General features: G+C 44.1%; 1 protein-coding gene and 1 long non-coding RNA gene across 7 annotated transcripts in view; both read left to right on the top strand.

Annotated features, from left to right (window-relative positions):
- Positions 1-6602: 6602 nt before the first annotated feature.
- LOC115167834 (uncharacterized) overlaps positions 6603-26206 on the top strand; it is a 30463-nt gene continuing 10859 nt past the window's right edge. Inside the window, exon 1 of one of the 5 annotated variants that reach the window (XR_003870580.1) lies at positions 6603-6941. This is a non-coding gene — a long non-coding RNA (uncharacterized LOC115167834). Of the gene's footprint in view, positions 7025-13151; positions 13283-26206 lie in introns of those variants that run through there. The other 4 variants (XR_003870577.1, XR_003870578.1, XR_003870581.1 and 1 more) reach the window with 4 other exon arrangements.
- Positions 7020-12431, top strand: LOC115167826 (BTB/POZ domain-containing protein KCTD12). 2 transcript variants are annotated; one of them, XM_029722499.1, is made up of 2 exons: positions 7020-11449; positions 11579-12431. In XM_029722499.1, the coding sequence occupies exon 1, from the start codon at positions 7583-7585 to the stop codon at positions 8435-8437; it is 855 nt and encodes a 284-aa protein (XP_029578359.1). In that variant the 5' UTR covers positions 7020-7582; the 3' UTR covers positions 8438-11449; positions 11579-12431. The 2 variants fall into 2 exon arrangements, with proteins under 2 accessions (XP_029578359.1, XP_029578349.1); XM_029722489.1 differs by having other exon boundaries at positions 11536-12431.

The raw sequence follows: 26206 nt of genomic DNA, 5'->3' as shown, positions 1-26206 counted from the left end.
GCTACATTAGACTATAATATGGATAACAGGCTACATTAGACTATAATATGGATAACAGGCTACATTAGACTATAATATGGATAACAGGCTACATTAGACTATAATATGGATAACAGGCTACATTAGACTATAATATGGATAACAGGCTACATTAGACTATACCCACTGACACACACACACATACATATATATATATACATATATATATACACACACACACACACACACACACACACACACAGTTTTATTTTAACAACGGGCAGATCTAGGTGTTGAGGGACAGGGACCGTATTGGACCCAAAGAGAGAGGTCCTCGGGGAAATCAGGGAACAGATTGGTGAGAGAGAGAACCAATGAGTCATACAGGGACTCTGTGTGTGTGCGTGCGTGTGTGCATGAGTGTGTGTGTTAGAGAGAGGTTTCAGCTTCCCACTTCCACTACCCTCCTGATGCATTCTCTCCCCACAAGCAACACTGGTGTGTCAGGAGGGTCTCCTGTAGGAGCTGGAACACTGGTGTGTCAGGAGGGTCTCCTGTAGGAGCTGGAACACTGGTGTGTCAGGAGGGTCTCCTGTAGGAGCTGGAACACTGGTGTGTCAGGAGGGTCTCCTATAGGAGCTGGAACACTGGTGTGTCAGGAGGGTCTCCTGTAGGAGCTGGAACACTGGTGTGTCAGGAGGGTCTCCTGTAGGAGCTGGAACACTGGTGTGTCAGGAGGGTCTCCTGTAGGAGCTGGAACACTGGAGTGTCAGGAGGGACTCCTGTAGGAGCTGGAACACTGGTGTGTCAGGAGGGTCTCCTGTAGGAGCTGGAACACTGGAGTGTCAGGAGGGACTCCTGTAGGAGCTGGAACACTGGTGTGTCAGGAGGGACTCCTGTAGGAGCTGGAACACTGGTGTGTCAGGAGGGTCTCCTGTAGGAGCTGGAACACTGGTGTGTCAGGAGGGTCTCCTGTAGGAGCTGGAACACTGGTGTGTCAGGAGGGTCTCCTGTAGGAGCTGGAACACTGGTGTGTCAGGAGGGTCTCCTGTAGGAGCTGGAACACTGGAGCGTCAGGAGGTACTCCTGTAGGAGCTGAAACACTGGAGTGTCAGGAGGGACTCCTGTAGGAGCTGAAACACTGGAGTGTCAGGAGGGACTCCTGTAGGAGCTGGAACACTGGAGTGTCAGGAGGGTCTCCTGTAGGAGCTGGAACACTGGAGTGTCAGGAGGGTCTCCTGTAGGAGCTGGAACACTGGAGTGTCAGGAGGGTCTCCTGTAGGAGCTGGAACACTGGTGTGTCAGGAAGGACTCCTGTAGAAGTGATTGGAATACTTTCATCAGAAGGTAGCCAGCTAATTAGCTAAGACACTAGCTATTTAGTCATTGTTAGCCACTGTCATTGTTAGCCTCTAGTCATTTTTAGCCTGGATAATACCTGCCAGCCTCGGACTGTTTTTCTCCACTACAACGGCAGATTCCTGCCGTAAACCCTGGACCATTGATCATCACAGCTAGCTAGCTGCCACTGAGTGACCCAGCCCCGAAGCTAGCCCTGAGCCAGGCGCATCTCCCGGCTAGCAAACTAAATTACCACAACTACAATACCTCCTTCGCCATCTGGTCCCTTCGTCGACACGGCGCCCCGCCGTACCACCACGACTGGTCCGCAGACGTAATTCCATCAGTTGTGCCTTCAAACGGCCTTTGCCGGACGACGGAGTTTACCGCGGACTGCTAACTTTAAACGCCATGTCTCCCGCGTGCTAGCGTAGCAACGACTACCCCGCGGCTTCCCTGTTCCATCTATTGCTGTACACTGGACCCTATGATCACTTGGCTACATAGCTGATGCCTGGACTGTTCATTTATCACGGTACTCCACTTTGTTTACCTTTGTTTATCTGTCGGCCCTAGCCCCGAACTCAGGCCCTGTGTGTAGCTAACTGACCCTCTCTGCCCATTCATCGCCATTTTACCTGTTGTTGTCTTAGCTGATTAGCTGTTGTTGTCTTACCCGTTGTTGACTTAGCTATCTCTCCCAATCAACACCTGTGATTGCTTTATGCCTCGCTTTATGTCTCTCTCAAATGTCAATATGCCTTGTATACTGTTGTTTAGGATAATTATCATTGTTTTAGTTTACTGCGGAGCCCCTAGTCCCACTGTACATGCCTTAGATACCTCCTTTGTCCCACCACCCACACATGCGGTGACCTCACCCAGTATAACCAGCGTGTCCAGAGATGCAACCTCTGTTATCATCACTCAGTGCCTGGGCTTACCTCCACTGTACCCACACCCCACCATACCCCTGTCTGCACATTATGCCCTGAATCTATTCTACCACGCACAGAAATCTGCTCCTTTTATTCTCTGTCCCCAACGCACTAGACGACCAGTTTTGCTAGCCTTTAGCCGTACCCTCATCCTACTCCTCCTCTGTTCCTCGGGTGATGTGGAGGCTAACCCAGGCCCTGCGTGTCCCCAGGCACTCTCATTTGTTGGCTTCTGTAATCAAAAAAGCCTTGGTTTCATGCATGTTAACATCAGAAGCCTCCTCCCTAAGTTTGTTTCACTCACTGCTTTAGCACACTCCGCCAACCCTGATGTCCTCGCCGTGTCTGAATCCTGGCTTAGGAAGGCCACCAAAAATTCTGAGATTTCCATACCCAACTACAACATTTTCCGTCAAGATCGAACTGCCAAAGGGGGAGGAGTTGCAATCTACTGCAGAGATAGCTTGCAAAGTTCTGCCATACTTTCCAGGTCTATGCCCAAACAGTTCGAGCTTCTAATTAAAAAAATGTATCTCTCCAGAAATAAATCTCTCACTGTTGCTGCCTGTTATAGACCCCCCTCAGCTCCCAGCTGTGCCCTGGACACCATATGTGAATTGATTGCCCCCCATCTATCTTCAGAGTTTGTTCTGTTAGGTGACCTAAACTGGGATATGCTTAACACCCCGGCCGTCCTACAATCTAAGCTAGATGCCCTCAATCTCACACAAATTATCAAGGAAACCACCAGGTACAACCCTAAATCCGTAAACATGGGCACCCTCATAGTTATTATCCTGACCGACTTGCCCTCCAAATACGCCTCTGCTGTTTTCAATCAGGATCTCAGCGACCACTGCCTCATTGCCTGCATCCGCTATGGGTCGCTCCCTAAAACACTTCTGCGAGCAGGCCTTTCTAATTGACCTGGCCCAGGTATCCTGGAAAGATATTGACCTCATCCCGTCAGTCGAGGATGCCTGGTCATTCTTTAAAAGTAATTTCCTCACCATCTTAAATAAGCATGCCCCTTTCAAAAAATGTAGAACTAAGAACAGATACAGCCCTTGGTTCACTCCAGACCTGACTGCCCTTGACCAGCAAAAAACATCCTGTGGCGGACTGCAATAGCATCGAATAGTCCTCATGATATGCAACTGTTCAGGGAAGTCAGGAACCAATACACACAGTCAGTCAGGAAAGCAAAGGCTAGCTTTTCAAACAGAAATTTGCATCCTGTAGCTCTAACTCCAAAAAGTTTTGGGACACTGTAAAGTCCATGGAGAACAAGAGCACCTCCTCCCAGCTGCCCACTGCACTGAGGCTAGGCGACACGGTCACCACCGATAAATCCATGATAATCTAAAATTTCAATAAGCATTTCTCTACGGCTGGCCATGCTTTCCTCCTGGCTACCCCAACCCCGGCCAACAGCTCTGCCCCCCGCGCAGCTATTTGCCCGAGCCTCCCCAGCTTCTCCTTCACCCAAATCCAGACCGCAGATGATCTGAAAGAGCTGCAAAACCTGGACTCATACAAATCAGCTGGGCTAGACAATCTGGACCCTCTCTTTCTAAAACTATCCGCCGCCATTGTTGCAATCCATATTACCAGTCTGTTCAACCTCTCTTTTGTTTCGTCCGAGATCCCCAAAGACTGGAAAGCTGCCGCCTTCAAAGGGGGTGACACTCTAGACCCAAACTGTCACAGACCTATATCCATCCTGCCCTGCCTTTCTAAAGTCTTTGAAAGTCAAGTTAATAAACAGATCACTGACCATTTAAAATCCCACCGTACCTTCTCCACTGTGTAATCCGGTTTCCGAGCTGGTCACGGGTGCACCTCAGCCACGCTCAAGGTACTAAATGATATCATAACCGCCATCGATAAAAGACAGTACTGTGCAGCCGTCTTCATCGCCCTGGCCAAGGCTTTCGACTCTGTCAATCATCGTATTCTTATCGGCAGACTCAATAGCCTTGGTTTCTCAAATGACTGCCTCGCCTGGTTCACCAACTACTTCGCAGACAGAGTTCAGTGTGTCAAATCGGAGGGCCTGTTGTCCGGACCTCTGGCAGTCTCTATGGGGGTACCACAGGGTTCAATTCTTGGACCGACTCTTTTCTCTGTATATATCAACGATGTCGCTCTTGCTGCGGGTGATTCCCGATCCCCTTTTATGCAGACGACACCATTCTGTATACATCTGGCCCTTCTTTGGACACTGTGTTAACTAACCTCCAAACGAGCTTCAATGCCATACAACACTCCTTCTGTGGCCTCCAACTGCTCTTAAATTCTAGCAAAACCAAATGCATGCTTTTCAACCGTTCACTGCCCGCACCCGCCGCCCGACTAGCATCACTACTCTGGACGGTTCTGACCTAGAATACGTGGACAACTACAAATACCTAGGTGTCTGGCTAGACTGTAAACTCTCCTTCCAGACTCATATCAAACATCTCCAATCCAAAATCAAATCTAGAATCGGCTTTCTATTTCGCAACAAAGCCTCCTTCACTCACGCCGCCAAACTTACCCTAGTAAAACTGACTATCCTACCGATCCTCGACTTCGGCGATGTCATCTACAAAATAGCTTCCAATACTCTACTCAGCAAATTGGATGTAGTCTATCACAGTGCCATCCATTTTGTTACCCAAGCGCCTTATACCACCCACCACTGCGACCTGTATGCTCTAGTCGGCTGGCCCTCGCTACATATTCGTCGCCAGACCCACTGGCTCCAGGTCATCTATAAGTCCATGCTAGGTAAAGCTCCGCCTTATCTCAGCTCACTGGTCACAATAACAACACCCACCTGTAGCACGCGCTCCAGCAGGTATATCTCACTGGTCATCCCCAAAGCCAACAGCTACTTTGGCTGCCTTTCCTTCCAGTTCTCTGCTGCCAGTAACTGGAATGAATTGCAAAAATTGCTGAAGCTGGAGACTTACATTTCCCTCACTAAGTTTAAACATCAGCTATCTGAGCAGCTAACCGATTGCTGCAGCTGTACATAGTCCATCTGTAAATAGTCCACCCAATCTACCTACCTCATCCCCATATTGTTTTTATTCACTTTGCTGCTCTTTTGCACACCAGTATCACTACTTACACACCATCATCTGATCATCATCATCTGCTCATCTGTCACTCCAGTGTTAATCTGCTAAATTGTAATTACTTTGCTACTATGGCCTATTTATTGCCTTACCACCTCATGCCATTTGCACACACTATATATAGACTTTATTTGTTTCTATTGTGTTATTGACTGTATGCTTGTTTATTCCATGTGTAACTCTGTGTTTTTGTCTATGTCGCACTGCTTTGCTTTATCTTGGCCAGGTCGCAGTTGTAAATGAGAACTTGTTCTCAACTAGCCTGCCTGGTAAAATAAAGGTGAATTTTTTTTTTTTTTTAAATAATAAAAAATTCCTGTTCTAACAGAGTGCCTTAATAATCAACCAGACAACATCTTATTGACCTTCAGTTTATTCTAAGATGCATTGCAAATCAAATATCTTATTCAGAAGGCACGTGGATGTGGCTCAAATGTTGTGTTGTTCTAACCGCTAGGCTACCTGCCACGGCTATCTCTCCAGGACGGCAGGAGGGCTGCCTGCTCTAATCCTGGGTCTGACGGGAAAAGTCTGTCTGGAAGTGACCTGGCAACCAAATGGTTGCTGGTATCAAATCCTTGATGCCATTGCCTGCCGTTGTGCCCTTGAGCAAGGCACTTAAGCCCCCCACAACAACTGCTCCCTGGGAATCCGGTGTGGCAGCCCCCTGCGCCACTCCCCCCCAAAACTTTGTGCATTTGTGTTTTTCAGAGGGGTTGGGTTAAAAGCAGAAGTCAAATTTCCGTTGGATCTTGTGTGCAATTGACCGATAAAGTGATCTTGATTACAATGCGATTTTGAAATTATATATTTTTTTATTTGGAATTCAAATTATGTGTAACGTTTTTAGTGTTAAATGTTTTGTATTTACTCTTGGGTATTTGCCATTATTATATTTATAGTTATTCCGCTAGGTGTCGCTGTTGTCCTCTGCTTTATTATAAGGACCTGAGTTTTATTATAAGGACCGTTAAAATGTTAATTCTAACTCTAGTTGGTAATTTACCCTCCTGTTTACTATATTCACAATTGATGTTCACAACAAAGACAAATGAATTGGAATTGACATTGCAAATCAAATTGATATCTCAATTGCTTTGCAATATGGCTCATGACAGCAAATTATGAATCATCTCTATAATTCCCTTTGATGAATCATCTAAACAATCAAAGTCCTGCCTCTGTTTTTATAGCTGTAAGGGAAACTGTTAGTTGTGCATAATATAAACGCTGACTCTGGCAGGTAGGTGGGGTTTAACGGGGCTGATTATTTACGGTACTTTTTGTAGCAGCAGAGCTCTCCGGGATGGTATAAGAGTGGCTATTACTACGGGAGGAGAAAACCTACCGACCGAACAAAAGACAGACAGCCTCGTGGAATCGTTCCATCGGCGATGGCACAACTAGAGGTGTTTTTGTTCACGGCTCTAGCTCGCATTTCGTCTGGGAAATCTGCTTCCTTTATTGGCTAATCCTGATCGGTACATCAACCGACACCTTCAACTATGGATTGCACTGAAGTTCCACCTTGTGTGTTTCTGCGTCAAGACAATAAGAAGTAAGAGGAAACCATCACGGACGGCTGTGGGCTATTATCCATTCCGGACTGATCTCCATCTATAGAGCGGGTGATTGAGAAATGTATAAGTGAACGGATTTTTACCCGAAATAGATTTTGATAGGCAATTTTGTTTCAATCCTCGGCTGCAATATTCAGGATATTCCATTGGTTGACGTGTAAAGGGCATGGACACCAATGTTAATTATCCACTGTCTACGCAAGTTATGTTTTAGCTGACATAAATTATCGCTGTAGTTAGAATATATGTCTTCGTGCTCTCTATTTTGCAATTAACGGCTTGGGATGATATAACTGCAGTTTAGAGGATTGCTTTGCGCTGGTAGGAACAGTGCGCTGCTGTAGTTAAGCTCTTTTTAACAGATAAAGGCCTGTCGGGATAGACGCTACGCAGATCACCTATAGGCTTTCAGAAATACCCTTTTGTTAATGACAACAAACCGATATATATATAAAAAATATATAAATTGTTAATCATATAAACGCAAGTAACCTATTCTGAGCTGCAGTGTACAGTTGTAGGCTATAAAGTGGAACCATCTACCCACTGCACTAGCAAGGTGACAGTACAGTAGGGTTGCAGTGTGAGCAGAGTTCTCTGTGACAGAAGGACAACAGCCATGGCTCTGCCAGATAACACCCCCGGCATTCCAGTAGTGGAGGAAGTCATCTTCCCTGAGATAGTAGAGCTGAACGTGGGCGGCCAGGTGTACATCACACGCTACTCAACCCTCATCAGTGTACCAGACTCTCTCCTGGGGGAGATGTTTAGCAGGAAAACCACCAAAGGGCTGGCGAGGGACACCAAGGGCCGTTTCTTCCTGGACCGGGATGGTTTCCTGTTCCGGTATATTCTGGACTACATGAGAGATCAGCAGCTGGTGCTCCCAGACCACTTCCCAGAGCGGGGTCGCCTGCAACGGGAGGCTGAGTTCTTCAACCTACCTGAGCTCATAAAGATCCTGGCGCCCAAACTCAGCAAGCAGAACTCGCTGGGCGATGAGGGGTGTCAGAGCGACCCGGAGGACTCCTCGCCGGGCATCGACACCGGGCGCAACCTAGCCTCGCTGGGCACTGCCGCTGCCTGTGTCAGTCTGGTCCCCAGCGGAGACGGTAAACGCTCAGGATTCATCACCATCGGTTATCGTGGCTCCTATACCTTGGGGCGTGACAGTCAATCCGACGCCAAGTTCAGACGTGTTGCTCGCATTATGGTCTGTGGCAAGACGTCGCTGGCTAAAGAGGTGTTTGGGGAGACGCTGAACGAGAGCCGGGACCCGGACCGACCCCCAGAGCGCTACACGTCACGCTACTACCTCAAATTCACCTTCCTGGAGCAGGCCTTTGACAAGCTGGCGGACGCCGGGTTTCACATGGTGGCTTGTAACTCCACGGGGACCTGCGCCTTCGCTCATGAGCAGACGGACGACAAGATCTGGACCAGCTACACTGAATACGTTTTCTACCGTGAGTGAGGCCATCATCAGCCCTGGTCCCCGGGCCCCCTCGTGCTTCCCAGCCTCCAGCCTCCTCTACCCTTGCCTCCCTGGATCCAGCTCTGGGTCCCCTTGCCTCCCTGGATCCAGCACTGGGTCCTCTTGCCTCCTGGACCCCAGCCTCCAGCCCCTGCCCCCCCGGCTCTTTGACCCCCCTAGTGCTCCCTAGCCTCCAGCCCTTGGCCCCAACCACCATGTGCCCCCTCCCCACTCTCCCAGCCTCCAGCACTTGGATTCCTGACTCACGCCACCCTGGCAGCCCCATGGGCCCGGCCCCCTGCCTCAAGCCCCCCTGGCCCCCAGCCCCATGGGCACCCGGCCTCAAGCCCACTGGATCCCAACCCCATGGGCCCCGGGCCCCCTGCTTCAAACCCCCTCCTCCATATTTCTTTCTGACCCATCAGCTGCTCTCCTTACCGCCTCTGCTGTCCCCTCTCCTGATCCATCTATAACCTGACCATCACCCCCTCAAGCCTCTGCACCAAGCCCCAGAGACCCAACTGCCTCCACCCTCCACGTACTGTCTCCTCCTCCTGTATATAGTATCTGCCTCAGTGAAGCACAATGCTGTGTGTAAAATAGCTTATTTAGCAGTTCAAGCCCTTCCTGGTCTGTGTTTAACTAATTGTAGAACTCAGAGAGTAGGCTGGAGGGGCCTATTGGAAAAGAGCTTAGATTGAAGTGGCCCCTGGTCGGTACTATTTTGTTCTGAATCTAGCCTCTGCTGCTGCTTACTCCAGCAGATCAGACTCTTCTCTTCTCTTCTCCCTCCTACTCCTCTGAACAAAAAACGGCCGATTAATGTGACATCTAAGCAGCCTAGAGGAACGAGCGAGAGAGTGGCCAGCCCGGCACAAGCAAGAGCAAAGTGTTACACAAACGAAAGTCTTTAACTTCCATTCCTCTTTCTCCTGGTTCTTATATCCATTATGATATGTCTGTGACCAAACTGTTGGGAAGGACCGTTCAGTTCTACTATTCAAATGAATTAACATATTTTCCTCCCAATTTCGTGGAAAGGGAATAATACCTTAGCTTTTAAGTCTCTGCTTGTGAAGACAACTAGCTAACATGATGCCATCTTGTCTCGCAAAAAGCACATTGTACTCCTTATAAGGGAAAAGAGCGCCTATATGGACCAATAGCATCCTCTCATGTTGTTTATGTGTGTCTTCTTCAGGACAACCCAGTTTTTTGCATTCTAGAAAAACAACGCTAGTCTTGTCCGAGAGTCAAAACCAACAAACAAGGAAAGAAAACGTTGAGAAAAGAATGATAACTCAAAAAGATCAAGTTGTGTATTTGACTGCAGAAAGAGAAAAAACTAGGGGTTTTAGTACAGGGTGAGCGTTTGTCTGAAATGGCACCCTATCCTCTATGTAGTGCACTACATTGACCAAAGCCCTCTGTGGGCCCTGCTCAAAAAAAGTGCATTACATAAGGAATAGGGGTGCTTGATGAAGTGTGTTTATTGATTGTGCGATGGAGTGTTGAGTATTCTAATCGCCCATGCCTGGAAGACCAGAGGAGATGTGAAGTGTTACATCACAATGTCCACAAAACCTCTCCTTCTACTCCTCCTCCTCTTCCCCCTCGTCCTCCTCCTCCTCTTCTCCCTCTTCTTCCTCCTCCTCTTATCTTGGTTTTTACACCGCCTTTCTGTTTTTACTTTCTTCAAACAAGAACATTTTACAGGGATACGATTGTTATCGAATGCCCACAGCGTTTGGCTCTTAGCCCTCTTCTGAAACTGTGATTTACATTTATGAAGGACAATCCCTTTTTCTCATTGGAGTGTGTTTTTATTCAGCTATCTATCCCAAGCTCTTCTATTCAGTTCAGTATTCCAGTTTTAAGCTCTTTCATATTTGATGATAGCTCTCATTGACTGTAATGTGTATACCCATGAGAAGGAGAAAGGATTACGCCATAGCCAACCAAAGAACGACATTCTCTGAAAACTCTAGCAGCTAAACAACAGTACAGGACAGGACTTTGGATAGGACATGGATATTGTGGATATTTTTGGGGGAATGTTGTAATACAGTCGATTCCTGATAAGTACACCTCTTATAAGTGCGAAATCACTGGTTGGTGCACATTCTCATTACAGTTATAACAGTTGTATATCAGGGGTTGACTGTAGTTGGACTGAACAGTAATTGTAACCACAGCAACTATAACCACAGTAACAGGAGACAGTGTGTGAATGGTTAAAGGTTAAGAGGGGTTAAATGTTCAGAGGGGTTAAGAATGGTTAAAGGTTAAGAGGGGTTAAGAGGGGTTAAGTGGTAGGGGTCATTTTAAGGCATACCCTCAGGGCAAGTCTGCATATCAACAACAACATTACAATTTTAATTTTCAGTGCCTCAGTAGGTAAAATAAAGCTTAGAATCATCTCCAAATTCCAAGGAAAATAAATTATCTGAAAAGGCTCAACTTGTACCAGTAGGAATCGATGGATCAACTAGTAATATGACTAGTAAATTACAGAATATTCTCCCTGATAAAGTGAAACTCTTGTTCAAGAAACTTTCTTTGCGGTTTGGTAGACGGAGTGATTTTAATTTGAGTGAAGGTGTGAAGAAGACATTCTGAATGCCTGACGGATGATAAATGTTTTCTTGGATATCGCTAGAGTATGATAGTACAGTGTTGACAGGAGCAATGAGTCGTCAGTAAAAAAATAAACCATGTAACCAGGCAAGTCAGTAAAGAACAAATTCTTATTTTACAATTTCGGCCTACCCCTGCCAAACCCGGACGACGCTGGGCCAATTGTGCACATCCCTATGGGATTCCAAATCACTGCCAGTTGGGATAGAGCCCAGGATCGAACCAGGGTCTGTAGTGATACCTCTAGCACTGAGATGCAATGTCTTAGACCACTGTGCCACTCCGGAGCCAATGTCATTGTCAGCTTCAGTATCGATGTCACAAGTCAAACATAGACCAAACGCCAATGGAGAAAACATGTTTGTCATTCAGTAGGTCCACCGTACACCCTGAAGGAAACATGTTTGTCGTTCAGTAGGTACACCGTACACCCTGAAGGAAACATGTTTGTCGTTCAGTAGGTCCACCGTACACCCTGAAGGAAACATGTTTGTCGTTCAGTAGGTCCACCGTACACCCTGAAGGAAACATGTTTGTCGTTCAGTAGGTCCACCGTACACCCTGAAGGAAACATGTTTGTCGTTCAGTAGGTCCACCGTACACCCTGAAGGAAACATGTTTGTCGTTCAGTAGGTCCACCGTACACCCTGAAGGAAACATGTTTGTTGTTCAGTAGGTCCACCGTACACCCTGAAGGAAACATGTTTGTCGTTCAGTAGGTCCACCGTACACCCTGAAGGAAACATGTTTGTCGTTCAGTAGGTCCACCGTACACCCTGAAGGAAACATGTTTGTCGTTCAGGAGGTAAACCGTACACCCTGAAGGAAACATGTTTGTCGTTCAGGAGGTAAACCGTACACCCTGAAGGAAACATGTTTGTCGTTCAGTAGGTAAACCGTACACCCTGAAGGAAACATGTTTGTCGTTCAGGTGGTCCACCGTACACCCTGAAGGAAACATGTTTGTCGTTCAGTAGGTACACCCTGAAGGAAACACTGGCACTATACTTATTACATGTTGTGGGAACATAATTAGTATGAGACTTTCTTTATTTTTGCTTTTATTTCTACTCTCCGTTAGTCAGCACCTCTACAAAACATTTTTGGGTGTGCGTCAGCTTATGCCTTTTGTTATACAGCAGGCGAAAGGAAAATGTAATCTGTCAATTCAAATGTGCTATTTATCGTCTGCTACAGTTGCATTGTACGTCCCTTATGAATTATTTATTAACTAACCTGGTAAAGTATGGTGACATGCTTCAGGAGAGTTGTGTACGCGCTCATTTATATTATTGTAACCTAAAATTGTTAAAAGAACATACAAATATTTCACTAGTAAACTCTTTTAATTTGTTTACTGAAGACTCCACAAGCCTATAAAAGTAACTGTATACTTCCAAGACTTTCCACCTCTCTCTGCTCTGTCTCTGTCTGTCTGTCTGTCTGTCTGTCTGTCTGTCTGTCTGTCTGTCTGTCTGTCTGTCTGTCTGTCTGTCTGTCTGTCTGTCTGTCTGTCTGTTTGTCTCTCTCTCTCTCTCTCTCTCTCTCTCTCTCTCTCTCTCTCTCTCTCTCTCTCTCCACCTCAATCTCTCTCTCTTTTTCTTCAGTGGGTTCTCAGTGGGATCTTGTTGTGAAAGGCTGGCCTCCCTCTCTACCCTCTCTCTCTCTCTCGTAGTAAGGCTGGCCTCTATCTATCGTTCTCACTCTCTCATTGTGAAAGGCTGGTCTCTCTCTCTACCCTCTCCCTCTCTATCTTTCTCACTCTCTCTCTCGCAGTGAAAAGGCAGGCCTCTCTCTCTACCCTCTCCCTCTCTATCTTTCTCACTCTCTCTCTTGCAGTGAAAAGGCAGGCCTCTCTCTCTACCCTCTCCCTCTCTATCTTTCTCTCTCTCTCTCTCTCGCAGTGAAAAGGCAGGCCTCTCTCTCTACCCTCTCCCTCTCCCTCTCTATCTTTCTCACTCTCTCTCTCGCAGTGAAAGGCAGGCCTCTCTCTCTACCCTCTCTATCTTTCTCACTCTCTCTCTCGCAGTGAAAAGGCAGGCCTCTCTCTCTACCCTCTCCCTCTCTATCTTTCTTACTCTCTCTCTCGCAGTGAAAAGGCAGGCCTCTCTCTCTACCCTCTCCCTCTCTATCTTTCTCACTCTCTCTCTCGCAGTGAAAAGGCAGGCCAGAGTCAGTGACAGAACGGATCTGGAATAGCAACGGTAGGTAAGTGGCTCTGTCAAAGCAGATTACAGAACCTCTGTGTGTCTCTGCCTCTAATCCATTAATTAGACCTGAGTATACTGTAGCAACCTAGTATCAGTCAGACACAAGACATTAATAAACATAGTTGTTGTTGAGTGACAGCCAGGTCAGGTGGACCGCAAACAGGGAACACTGGTTTTCATCAAAACAGAGAAAATTAAGTCTCTGATCTTTGTCATTGAAACAGAGAAAACTAGGTCTCTGATCTTTGTCATAAAAACAGAGAAAGCTAAGTCTTTGATCTTTGCCATTGAAACAGAGAAAACTAAGTATGATCTTTGTGATCAAAACAGAGAAAAGTATATCTTTTATCTTTACCATTGAAACAGAGAACCAAGTATCTGATCTGATATTTGCCATTAAAATAGAATACACTGAGTCTCTGATCTTTGCCATAGAATCAGAGAAAGTAGTCAATGTAGTCTTTGTTTTTAGCCAAAGGGGTTTTGCACCATTTGTGTCCCCTCCGTGGTGAGATAGGGCGATGGTGCAGCCAGGTTGTTAAAGATTGACGTCGAATTTGGACGTCTATCCATGTCCTGAGGACGTTTTGAAATGCCTTCAAAACCGGCCACTAAGGGCAACAGTGAGCACTATTACAATCAAGTAGGCTTGGGTTTTGCTATGGTGTTGTGGACTGGGGTGGCTATTACAGTCAAGTAGGCTTGGGTTTTGCTATGGTGTTGTGGACTGGGGTGGCTATTACAGTCAAGTGGGCTTGGGTTTTGCTATGGTGTTGTGGACTGGGGTGGCTATTACAGTCAAGTGGGCTTGGGTTTTGCTATGGTGTTGTGGACTGGGGTGGCTATTACAGTCAAGTGGGCTTGGGAAATCAATTAACTCAGGATCAGAAGGGTGGGAGTTTGATCCCAGTCGTGAACACTGTTTTATTATTTCTTGTTTTAACCCTATCCCAAACCTTAACCCTTACCATAACCGTTCAGAATGAGTGACTAAACTTAATGTTTTAACCCTATCCCAAACCTTAACCCTTAACCTTAACCATTCAGAATGAGTGACTGAACTTAACCCTTAACTTCAAAAGTTGACGTTTTGAGAACGTGGCTGAACGTCTAATTTTTCAATGAGACTGTGAGAGCTTGTTGAATGGTGTTGACTTATGTCTGTAATATGTAAAACATTTTCTCTCAATTAAGTATGAATCAAGTCAATGCATCATGACCTTGTTATTTAAAGTGACGTGAGTCTATTAAGTATGAATCAAGTCAATGCATCATGACCTTGTTATTTAAAGTGTGGTGAGTCTATTAAGTATGAATCAAGTCAATGCATCATGACCTTGCTATTTAAAGTGACGTGAGTCTATTATCAATTAAATTCAATGCGTCATGACCTTATGTAAAGTGAGTGAGTCAAGTCATAAATGTTTTAAATGGCTTAGATGTCGGAGGCTCTCTCACACACACACACACACACACGTTAAAATCTTTGTGTGCCGCCTCTTCCAATCTAGAGCCGTCTATTTTTGGGTCGCTGTTTCGGAATGCATGGCGGTGGAATCTTCCAGAGTGTGTTGTCACAGTGCCTGGAATGTTTTTCCGACCAATCCAAACTGAGTCTGGAGTGATTGAGGCGGTGGTATGAGTGTGGGTTTTGTTGCATCAGTGAGTGACTTTACACATCGACATCGTAGTGTAAAGTCTCATCAGTGAGTGACTGTGCACATCGACATCGTAGTGTAAAGTCACATCCACATCGTAGTGTAAAGTCTCATCAGTGAGTGACTGTGCACATCGACATCGTAGTGTAAAGTCACATCGACATCTTAGTGTAAAGTCTCATCAGTGAGTGACTGTGCACATCGGCATCGTAGTGTAAAGTCACATCCACATCGTAGTGTAAAGTCTCATCAGTGAGTGACTGTGCACATCGACATCGTAGTGTAAAACTCCAAAGCCACTAGCTGGGACGTGTCGAAGCACATTGAGGGAATATCAGAAGGCAGTGTCCATGCTACAGGTCTATACCTCTCTGGTTAACTATGAGGCTCAGCATTCAACACCGTTAGATACGCTGAAGCTATCCCGGATGGTCATCTAAAACTGGTGTGAAAAGTCCAGCATGTTTGGCTGTGAGCCATATAGTGAGCAGGTGTAAACTATGTCTGATCGTACCAGGGACGTGTTACAATAAAGACATTTTATCATGAATGGTTCTTACCTGCCTTTTTTAATATGCTGTCGAGAATACAGTATCTGTATTTGTACTGCAAGATAGTTACACTAAGCAAGCATTCACAGCACATAGAAATTCATCTCTGACCTTGCTATTATAAACAGATGGTTTCTGATGATTTTGCAGCACTGGTTCATCTACCTCCTCTTGCTGTTATTGTATTTCTCGCCCTCTCGATCTTCACATGTCCTCTATTACACAACAGGTGAGAGAGGGAGTATTGTAGAGTGTTCCGGAATCTACTGGAATGTAGCTATAGAGTGTTGTAGAATCTAGAGTGTTGCTACTGGAGCGCTCTGTCACCAGGCAGCATTAGGACTGGGGCTCTATGTGTGGACTGGAGAGTGGAGTAGAGAGAGCCAGGGACACAGTAGGCCTTATACTGTAGCTTAGCCTTGAAAGTCCCTGAGCCAGAGCGAGATAAGGCCCTGTGCATCTTCAGGACAACATGCCTTCAGCAGTCAGCATCAATCGCTCAGTGTTTGTGTAACAAATGGCACCCTATTCCCTATGTTGTGCTCATAGGGTTCTGCTCAAAAATAGTGCACTAAATAGTGAATAGGGAGCCATTCGGGATATACCCACTGTTAGGAGAAAAGGAAAGAGAAGGAAAGAGGAATGCACAGAAATAAATATACAGAGAGACATGTTCAGAGAGAGAGAGGGAGAGATACACACACATACGGAGAGGGGCAGGGAAATACGGAGAGGGGCAGGGAAATACAGAGAGGGGCAGGGAAATACGGAGAGGGGCAGGGAAATACAGAGGGAGGGAGAGATACACACACATACGGAGAGGGGCAGGGAAATACGGAGAGGGGCAGGGAAATACGGAGAGGGGCAGGGAAATACGGAGAGGGGCAGGGAAATACGGAGAGGGGCAGGGAAATACAGAGGGAGGGAGAGACCACTGCAGTGGTTCCCAAACTTTTTATAGTCCCGTACCCCTTCAAACATTTAACCTTCAGTTGCGTACCCCCTCTAGCACCAGGGTCAGCACACTCTCAAATGTTGTTTTTTGCCATCATTGTAAGCCTGCCACACACACACTATACGATACATTTATTTAACATAAGAATGAGCTCTCATAGGACCAGGGCACAAATAATAATACATTATTTTTCTCTTTATTTAACTGTCTTACATATAAAACCTTATTTGTTCATTGAAAATTGTGAATAACTCACCACAGGTTAATGAGAAGGGTGTGCTTGAAAGGGTGCACATAACTCTGCAATGTTGGGTTGTATTGGATAGTCTCAGTCTTAAATAATTTTCCTCGCACAGTCTGTGCCCGTACTTAGATTTCATGCTAGTGATGGCCGAGAATCCACTCTCACATAGGTACGTGGTTGCAAAGGGCATCAGTGTCTTAACAGCACGATTTGCCAAGGCAGAATACTCTGAGCACAGCCTTCTGATTAAATTCAATTTTCACTGAACCGCTTGTTGCAATTTCGATTAGGCTCTCTTGTTCAGATATCGGTAAGTGGACTGGAGGCAGGGCATGAAAGGGATAACGATCATACAATGATGGAAAGACCTGAGTGTTGTCCTTGTTAATGCAGACAGTGAAGAGCTCCAACCTCTTAAACCTCTTAAGGATTGGACCCCTTTTTTCAATTTTCACCTAAAATGACGTACCCAAATCTAACTGCCTGTAGCTCAGGACCTGAAGCAAGGATATGCATATTCTTGATACCATTTAAAAGGAAACACTTTGAAGTTTGTTGAAATGTGAAATTAATGTATGAGAATATTACACATTAGATCTGGTAGAAGATAATACAAACATAAAAACTTGCTTTTTCTATTTTTTGTTTTGTTCCATCATCTTTGAATTGCAAGAGAAAGGCCATAATATCATATTGCAGTTTAGGTACAATTTCGATTTTGGCCACTAGATGGCAGCAGTGTGTGTGCAAAGTTTCAGATTGATCCAGTGAAGCAGGCAATAACTTCGGGGGTACGCCAAATAAAAATGTGTTTAACTTTTTTTTCTCACATTTTAAAACAGTCCATTTATATTTTCCAACGGGGCTATACATTTGGGTGAGGTTTTTTTCTCGCCTGAGTAGCCTCGTTTCACTGCCAAAAATAAAATGAAACCATCTAGTGTTCAGTGAAAAAACAACACAATGTCAAATCCAGGCAGGCTAGTCAAATAATGAACATCCAATCACATTAACCGTTCCTCTTTCATGGGAATTCCACTAACGTTCCGTATGTAGCCAAACGTAGCTGCTGCTCATGTTGGTATCTGTACTGGTGGCGCAAAAGCCATGACAGGAAGACATAGTGGAGTGGTAACGCGGGTGCAAGCGGTTGCTCTCAACGCCACTTGGATACACTGCAGCATCCACCGAGAGGCTCTTGCTGCCAAGGGAATGCCTGACATCTTGAAAGAGGTTTTGGACACTACAGTGAAAATGGTTAAACATGTCAACCAAAATAATACCAAAATGTACACTTGCTTTATCGACTTTCAAAAAGCATTTGATTCTATTTGGCATACAGGACTGTTCTACAAAGTTATTGAAAGTGGTGTAGGGGGTAAAACATATTACATTATTGAATCAATGTATACTGGCAATAGGTGCAGCATCAAATTTGACAAGAAAATAACACAATTCTTTAATAACACTCAATAATGGACACTCTTACTGACAGTTGTGGCTGCTTTGTGTGATGTATTGTTGTCTCTACCTTCTTGCCCTTTGTGCTGTTGTCTGTGCCCAATAATATTTGTACCATGTTTTGTGCTGCTACCATGTTGTGTCAACAAATTGGCCACTATTCTAGAAAAATCCTCAGCCCCTGGTGTTAGTCTCCACAATTCAGAGGTTAAATGCCTACTCTTCGCAGATGACCTATGCCTGCTGTCACCCACAGCACATGGCCTACAGCAGAGCCTGGACCTGCTAGAGCAGTACTGCCAGACCTGGGCCCTGGCAGTAAACCCCAAAAATACTAAAATAATGATTTTCCAGAGAAGATCCAGATCTCAGGGAATTAGACCAAAGTTCTCATTTGGTACAAAATATATAGAGTACTGCACACACTAGAATTACTTAGGTTTAAAAATAAACTCAACTGGACACCTTAATGAGGCAGTGAATGAACTGAGAGAAAGCATGCAGGGCATTCTACGCCATTAAAAAAAAAATCAAATTTAAATACCTATTAAAATTTGGCTAAAATTAATTGAATGTGTCATTGAACCAATTGCACTTTATGGCAGCGAGGTGCAAAACAAGATTTCATCAAATGGGACAAACACCCCATTGAAACCCTGCATGCAGAGTTCTGTAAGATTCTCCTACATGTCCAGAGGAAAACTACAAACAATGCATGCAGGGCAGAATTAGGCTAATATCCACGAATAATAAAAACGCCAAAAAGATGAATGAAGTTTTGGAAACATCTCAAATACAGTGACCCCCTCTCATATCATTACCAAGCCCTGCAATGCCAAGAGCTGAGCAAAGAAATGAGTCCCCTCATCCAGCTGGCCCTGGGGCTGAGTTCACAAACCTGTTCTACTAACCTGTTCTACTAACCTGTTCTACTAACCTGTTCTACTAACACACTGAAGCCTCAGGACCAGAACATCCAATCAATCAGAATAAACCAAATTACAACACAGTCAAAACAAAACTACATTACTTATTGGGAAACACAAACACAAACACAAAGCAAAATGCAGTGCTATCTGGCCCTAAATCTACAGTACACCGTGGCAAACTATTTGACCATGGTTACTGATCAAAACCTTAGAAAAACCTTGACAAAGTACAGGCTCAGTGAGCACAGCCTTGCTATTGAGAAGGGTAGACACAGAAAAACCTGGCTCCCTGTAGAGGAAAGGCTGTGCAACCACTGCACCACAGCAGAACCTGAGACGGAGCTGCATTTCCTGACAAAATGTCAAAAATATAAAACAATTAGGGTCATTTCCCAAAAATTTGAAACCCTTATTCAAGGTTTTAAAGACCTCTGTGATGAGAATATACTACCCGTCCTGTTGGGGGAGGACGCAGAGAGCTGTGGGTTGGCAGTGCACTACATTGCTGCCTGCTGTAAGATGAGGGACAGTGTCTGACAGACCAACCAACCTGCACATGTCCTCTATGCTTATTGTTATTGTTCAATGTGTGGTTATTTTGACCATTTGTTATTGTTGTTACTGTTGTCCCATTGACAATCTTGATTATTATAATTAATTATGTTAATATTTTAAATGTCCAAGGTAAGCTTTGGCATGTACATTGTTACGTCATGCCAATAATTGAGAGAGAGAGGGCGAAAGAGAGAGAGAGAAAGAGAGAAAGAGAGAGAGAGAAAGAGAGACAGATTTATTATATTCATTCTATTGACTGTTACAAAGTATATTGTTTACATTCTTGCTTTGGCATTATTGACGCAATATTTTTCATGCCAATAAAGCAGCTTGAATATGATTCTGAATTTGGGATAGAGAGAGAGAGAGAGGAAGAGATAATATCAATAACAGTGTTTTGGTTTCTAATCTAATCTCATCTTCCACTGAGCATCCTGGATGAATCTTTCCTGTTGTCATCTATTAAGATTGTATGCTGTATTCTGCTGGCATACAATACACTGCACTCTGCTGTGCTGTGTAGCTCTGTGCTGTGTAGATCTGTGCTGAGTAGCTCTGTGCTGTGTAGATCTGTGCTGAGTAGCTCTGTGCTGTGTACCACTGTGTAGCTATGTGCTGTGTAGCTCTATACTGTGTAGCTCTGTGTAGCTCTGCTGTGTAGCTCTATGTAGCTCTGTGCTGTGTAGCACTGCGTAATTATGTGCTGTGTCGTATAGCTCTGTGTAGCTATGTCCTGTGTAGCTCTGTGCAGTGTAGATGTGTGCTGTTAAGCACTGTGTAGCTATGTGCTGTGTAGCTCTGTGTAGCTCTGTGCTGTGTATCTCTGTGCTGTGTAGCTCTAGTGCTGTAGCTCTATGCTGTGTAGCTCTGTGCTGTGTATCTCTGTGCTGTGTATCTCTGTGCTGTGTAGCTCTGTGCAGTGTAGCTCTGCGCTGAGTAGCTCTGTGTAGCTCTGTGCTGTGTAGCTCTGTGTAGCTCTGTGATGTGTAGCTCTGTGCTGTATAGCTCTGTGTAGTTCTGTGCTGTGTAGCTCTGTGTAGTTCTGTGCTGTGTAGCTCTGTGATGTGTAGCTCTGTGCTGTGAGGCTCTGTGTAGCTATGTGCTGTGTAGCTCTGTGCTGTGTAGCTCTATATAGCTCAGTGCTGTGTAGTTCTGTGCTGTGCAGCTCTGTGCTGTGTAGCTCTGTGTAGCTCTGTGATGTGTAGCTCTGTGCTGTGTAGCTCTGTGTAGTTCTGTGTAATTCTATGCTTTGTAGCTCTGTGATGTGTAGCTCTGTGTAGCTCTGTGCTGTGTAGCTCTGTGCTGTGAAGCTCTGTGTAGCTATGTGCTGTGTAGCTCTGTGCTGAGTAGCTCTATGTAGCTCTGTGCTGTGTAGCTCTGTGTTGTGTAGCTCTGTGCTATGTAGCTCTTTGTAGCTCTGTGTATGTTGGTGCTGTGTAGCTCTCTGTAGCTCTGTGTAGTTATATTTAGCTCTGTGTAGATCTGTGTAGCTCTGTGCTGTGTAGCTCTGTGCTGTGTAGCTCTGTGCTGTGTAGCTCTGTGTAGCTCTGTGCTGTGAAGCTCTGTGCTGTGTAGCTCTGTGCTGTGTATTAACAAGTAGCTTTCTGTCCCAGTCAACACACACAAAGAGATTCCATATCAAAAGAAAAATGTTGATACATGCTCTCATGATTATACTGAATTACACTGCCACAGTTTATTTGAATACAATATGTGTTTCTACATATAGCAGTGTAATCTCGTATTCTCCTGTAAATGTAGAGATGTGGCTATTTTTCCCACATCAAGAGAGGACTGAGCCATGTTGACATTATAATGACACCCGATCACTTATATTGTAGTGCACTGCAAGGACACATGTTTAGTCAACGATGTGTGTGTGTTTGTGTGTGTGTGTGTTTGTGTGTGTGTGCGTTCTTCTGTAAGACCACTCTGATAGGGTAGATGTTTATTAATAAAGTCAGCTGGCTCCTTCCAGGGTAATATTATATCTACTGTCTCTATCCCCTTCCAGGGTAATATTATAACTACTGTCTACATCTCCTTCCAGGGTAATATTATATCTACTGTCTACATCTCCTTCCAGGGTAATATTATATCTACTGTCTCTATCCCCTTCCAGGGTAATATTATAACTACTGTCTACATCTCCTTCCAGGGTAATATTATAACTACTGTCTACATCTCCTTCCAGGGTAATATTATATCTACTGTCTCTATCTCCTTCCAGGGTAATATTATATCTGCTGTCTCTATCTCCTTCCAGGGTAATATTATATCTGCTGTCTCTATCTCCTTCCAGGGTAATATTATATCTACTGTCTACATCTCCTTCCAGGGTAATATTATATCTACTGTCTACATCTCCTTCCAGGGTAATATTATATCTGCTGTCTACATCTCCTTCCAGGGTAATATTATATCTACTGTCTACATCTCCTTCCAGGGTAATATTATATCTACTGTCTCTATCTCCTTCCAGGGTAATATTATATCTACTGTCTACATCTCCTTCCAGGGTAATATTATATCTGCTGTCTCTATCTCCTTCCAGGGTAATATTATATCTACTGTCTACATCTCCTTCCAGGGTAATATTATATCTACTGTCTACATCTCCTTCCAGGGTAATATTATAACTACTGTCTACATCTCCTTCCAGGGTAATATTATATCTACTGTCTCTATCTCCTTCCAGGGTAATATTATATCTACTGTCTACATCTCCTTCCAGGGTAATATTATAACTACTGTCTACATCTCCTTCCAGGGTAATATTATAACTACTGTCTACATCTCCTTCCAGGGTAATATTATAACTACTGTCTACATCTCCTTCCAGGGTAATATTATATCTACTGTCTACATCTCCTTCCAGGGTAATATTATATCTACTGTCTCTATCTCCTTCCAGGGTAATATTATATCTACTGTCTACATCTCCTTCCAGGGTAATATTATATCTACTGTCTACATCTCCTTCCAGGGTAATATTATATCTACTGTCTACATCTCCTTCCAGGGTAATATTATAACTACTACTGTCTACATCTCCTTCCAGGGTAATATTATAACTACTACTGTCTACATCTCCTTCCAGGGTAATATTATATCTACTGTCTACATCTCCTTCCAGGGTAATATTATATCTACTGTCTACATCTCCTTCCAGGGTAATATTATATCTACTGTCTACATCTCCTTCCAGGGTAATATTATATCTACTGTCTCTATCTCCTTCCAGGGTAATATTATATCTACTGTCTCTATTGTATCTGCTGTCTCTATCCCCTTCCAGGGTAATATTACACTGAGTATACAAAGCATTAAGGACACCTTCTCTTTCCATGACATAGACTGACTAGAATAATTCAGGTGAAAGCTATGATCCCTTATTGATGTCACTTGTTAAATTTGGTTCAGTGTAGATGAAGAGGAGGAGACAGGTTAAAGAAGGAGTTTGAAGCCATGACACATTTGACAGGTGTATTGTGTCCGTGTCCCATTCAGAGGGTGAAGGGCAAGAAATAATATTTAAGTGCCTTTGAACAGGGAAATGTATTAGGTGCCAGAAACACCGGTTTGTGTCAAGAGCTGCAACGCTGCTATGTTTTTCATGCTCAACAGTTTCTTGTGTGTGTCAAGAATAGTCCAACTCAATATTAAGAACATGTTCCTGATGTTTGGTATACTCAGCGTATATGGAATTTGCTGTGGTCCATTTGAAGTCAGCCAGGCCATATACTAGAGAGGCATGGCTGTGAGTCATACTGATGCTTGGTATGCATGTCAATGAGTTGGCTCAGTCAATGTCTGGTTATAGGTTTATATCACCGCAGACCTGCCCACACACACTCTATACATTCATGCCCAGCACACAAACAAGCAAAAAAACACACTTGCAATTACATGTACGTACACACACACACACACCAGTGAACATACATGTACACCAGTAGTGGTCAGGAATAGCATCAGTGGATAAAGACTGAGGACTGCATTTAAGGTTAATGAAGCTTCAAGCTCTAAGGCTAATCTCATCTAATTGGTGGCTTATTGTATCCCTCTCTTCTCTCCTCTCTCTTTATCTTCTCTCCTCTCTCTTTCTTCTCTCATTCTCTCTCTCTTTCTCTCTCTCTCTTTCTCTCTCTCTCTCTCTCTCTCTCTCTCTTCTTCTCTCTCTTTCTTCTCTCCTCTTTCTCTTTATTCTCTCCTCTCTCTATTCTCTCGCTTCTCTCCTCTCTCTCTTATTCTCTCACTTCTCTCCTCTCTCTCATTCTCTCCTCTCTATTCTGTCTGTCTGTCTGTCTGTCTGTCTGTCTGTCTAATTAAGAGACGCTTGACGCTTCACATCTCTGCTGTTTCCTCACACAGACTCACATCTCTGCTGTTTCCTCACAGACTCACATCTCTGCTGTTTCCACAGACTCACATCTCTGTCTCCTCACACAGACTCACATCTCTAATGTCTCCTCACACAGACTCACATCTCTGCTGTTTCCTCACACAGACTCACATCTCTGCTGTCTCCTCACACAGACTCACATCTCTGCTGTCTCCTCACACAGACTCACATCTCTGCTGTCTCCTCACACAGACTCACATCTCTGCTGTTTCCTCACCTAGTAGTAGAACAGTAGAGTTATACTGTGGTATTAGAACAGTAGAGTTATACTGTAGTAGTAGAACAGTAGAGTTATACTGTAGTAGTAGAACAGTAGAGTTATGCTGTAGTATTAGAACAGTAGAGTTATACTGTAGTATTAGAACAGTAGAGTTATACTGTAGTAGTAGAACAGTAGAGTTATACTGTAGTACTAGAACAGTAGAGTTATACTGTAGTATTAGAACAGTAGAGTTATACTGTAGTAGTAGAACAGTAGAGTTATACTGTAGTAGTAGAACAGTAGAGTTATGCTGTAGTATTAGAACAGTAGAGTTATACTGTAGTATTAGAACAGTAGAGTTATACTGTAGTTGTAGAACAGTAGAGTTATACTGTAGTATTAGAACAGTAGAGTTATACTGTAGTAGTAGAACAGTAGAGTTATGCTGTAGTATTAGAACAGTAGAGTTATACTGTAGTATTAGAACAGTAGAGTTATACTGTAGTAGTAGAACAGTAGAGTTATACTGTAGTATTAGAACAGTAGAGTTATACTGTAGTATTAGAACAGTAGAGTTATACTGTAGTTGTAGAACAGTAGAGTTATACTGTAGTATTAGAACAGTAGAGTTATACTGTAGTAGTAGAACAGTAGAGTTATACTGTAGTAGTAGAACAGTAGAGTTATACTGTAGTAGTAGAACAGTAGAGTTATACTGTAGTATTAGAACAGTAGAGTTATACTGTAGTAGTAGAACAGTCGAGTTATACTGTAGTAGTAGAACAGTCGAGTTATACTGTAGTATTAGAACTATAGAGTTATACTGTAGTATTAGAACTGTAGAGTTATACTGTAGTATTAGAACTATAGAGTTATACTGTAGTAGTAGAACAGTAGAGTTATACTGTAGTATTAGAACTGTAGAGTTATACTGTAGTAGTAGAACAGTCGAGTTATACTGTAGTAGTAGAACTATAGAGTTATACTGTAGTATTAGAACTATAGAGTTATACTGTAGTATTAGAACTGTAGAGTTATACTGTAGTATTAGAACTATAGAGTTATACTGTAGTAGTAGAACAGTAGAGTTATACTGTAGTAGTAGAACAGTAGAGTTATACTGTAGTATTAGAACTGTAGAGTTATACTGTAGTAGTAGAACAGTAGAGTTATACTGTAGTATTAGAACTGTAGAGTTATACTGTAGTAGTAGAACTGTAGAGTTATACTGTAGTAGTAGAACAGTCGAGTTATACTGTAGTAGTAGAACTATAGAGTTATACTGTAGTATTAGAACTATAGAGTTATACTGTAGTATTAGAACTGTAGAGTTATACTGTAGTATTAGAACTATAGAGTTATACTGTAGTATTAGAACTGTAGAGTTATACTGTAGTATTAGAACTATAGAGTTATACTGTAGTAGTAGAACAGTAGAGTTATGCTGTAGTAGTAGAACAGCGGTTGCTGCCTCTACACCACTGGTTCTCAATCCTGGTCCTGGGGACCCAAAGGGGTGCACACTTTTAGTTTTGCTTGAGCATTACAAACCTGATTCAAATCAGCTGTGTAGTGCTAGGGCAAAAACAGAAATGTACAGCCCTGTGTGTCCGCAGGACCAGGATTGAGAACCAGTGCTCTATACCACTGCCCTGTCCAATGCTGTATTCTCCTGCCCTACCCTGCCCTGTCCTCTGCTACCCTGTCCTCTCCTACCCTGCCCTGTCCTCTCCTACTCTGTCCTGTCCTCTCCTACTCTGTCCTGTCCTCTCCTACCCTGCATGTCCTCTCCTACCCTGGCCTGTCTCTCCTACCCTGGCCTGTCCTCTCCTACTCTGTCCTGTCCCCTCCTACCCTGCCTGTCTTCTTCTACCCTGGCCTGTCTTCTCCTACCCTGTCCTGTCCTCTCCTACCCTGGCCTGTCCTCTGCTACCCTGCCTGTCCACTCCTACCCTGTCCTGT

The sequence above is a fragment of the Salmo trutta genome, chromosome 3 (assembly GCF_901001165.1).
Source record: "Salmo trutta chromosome 3, fSalTru1.1, whole genome shotgun sequence".
In the NCBI taxonomy this organism is placed as follows: Eukaryota; Metazoa; Chordata; class Actinopteri; order Salmoniformes; family Salmonidae; genus Salmo; species Salmo trutta.
Note: the sequence above shows the minus strand (reverse complement) of the source record. Positions and strands in the feature narration are given on the sequence as shown.

Coding starts and splice junctions, on each gene's coding strand:
- LOC115167826 (XM_029722499.1), top strand. CDS start 7,583: ATGGCTCTGCCAGATAACACCCCCGGCATTCCAGTAGTGGAGGAAGTC.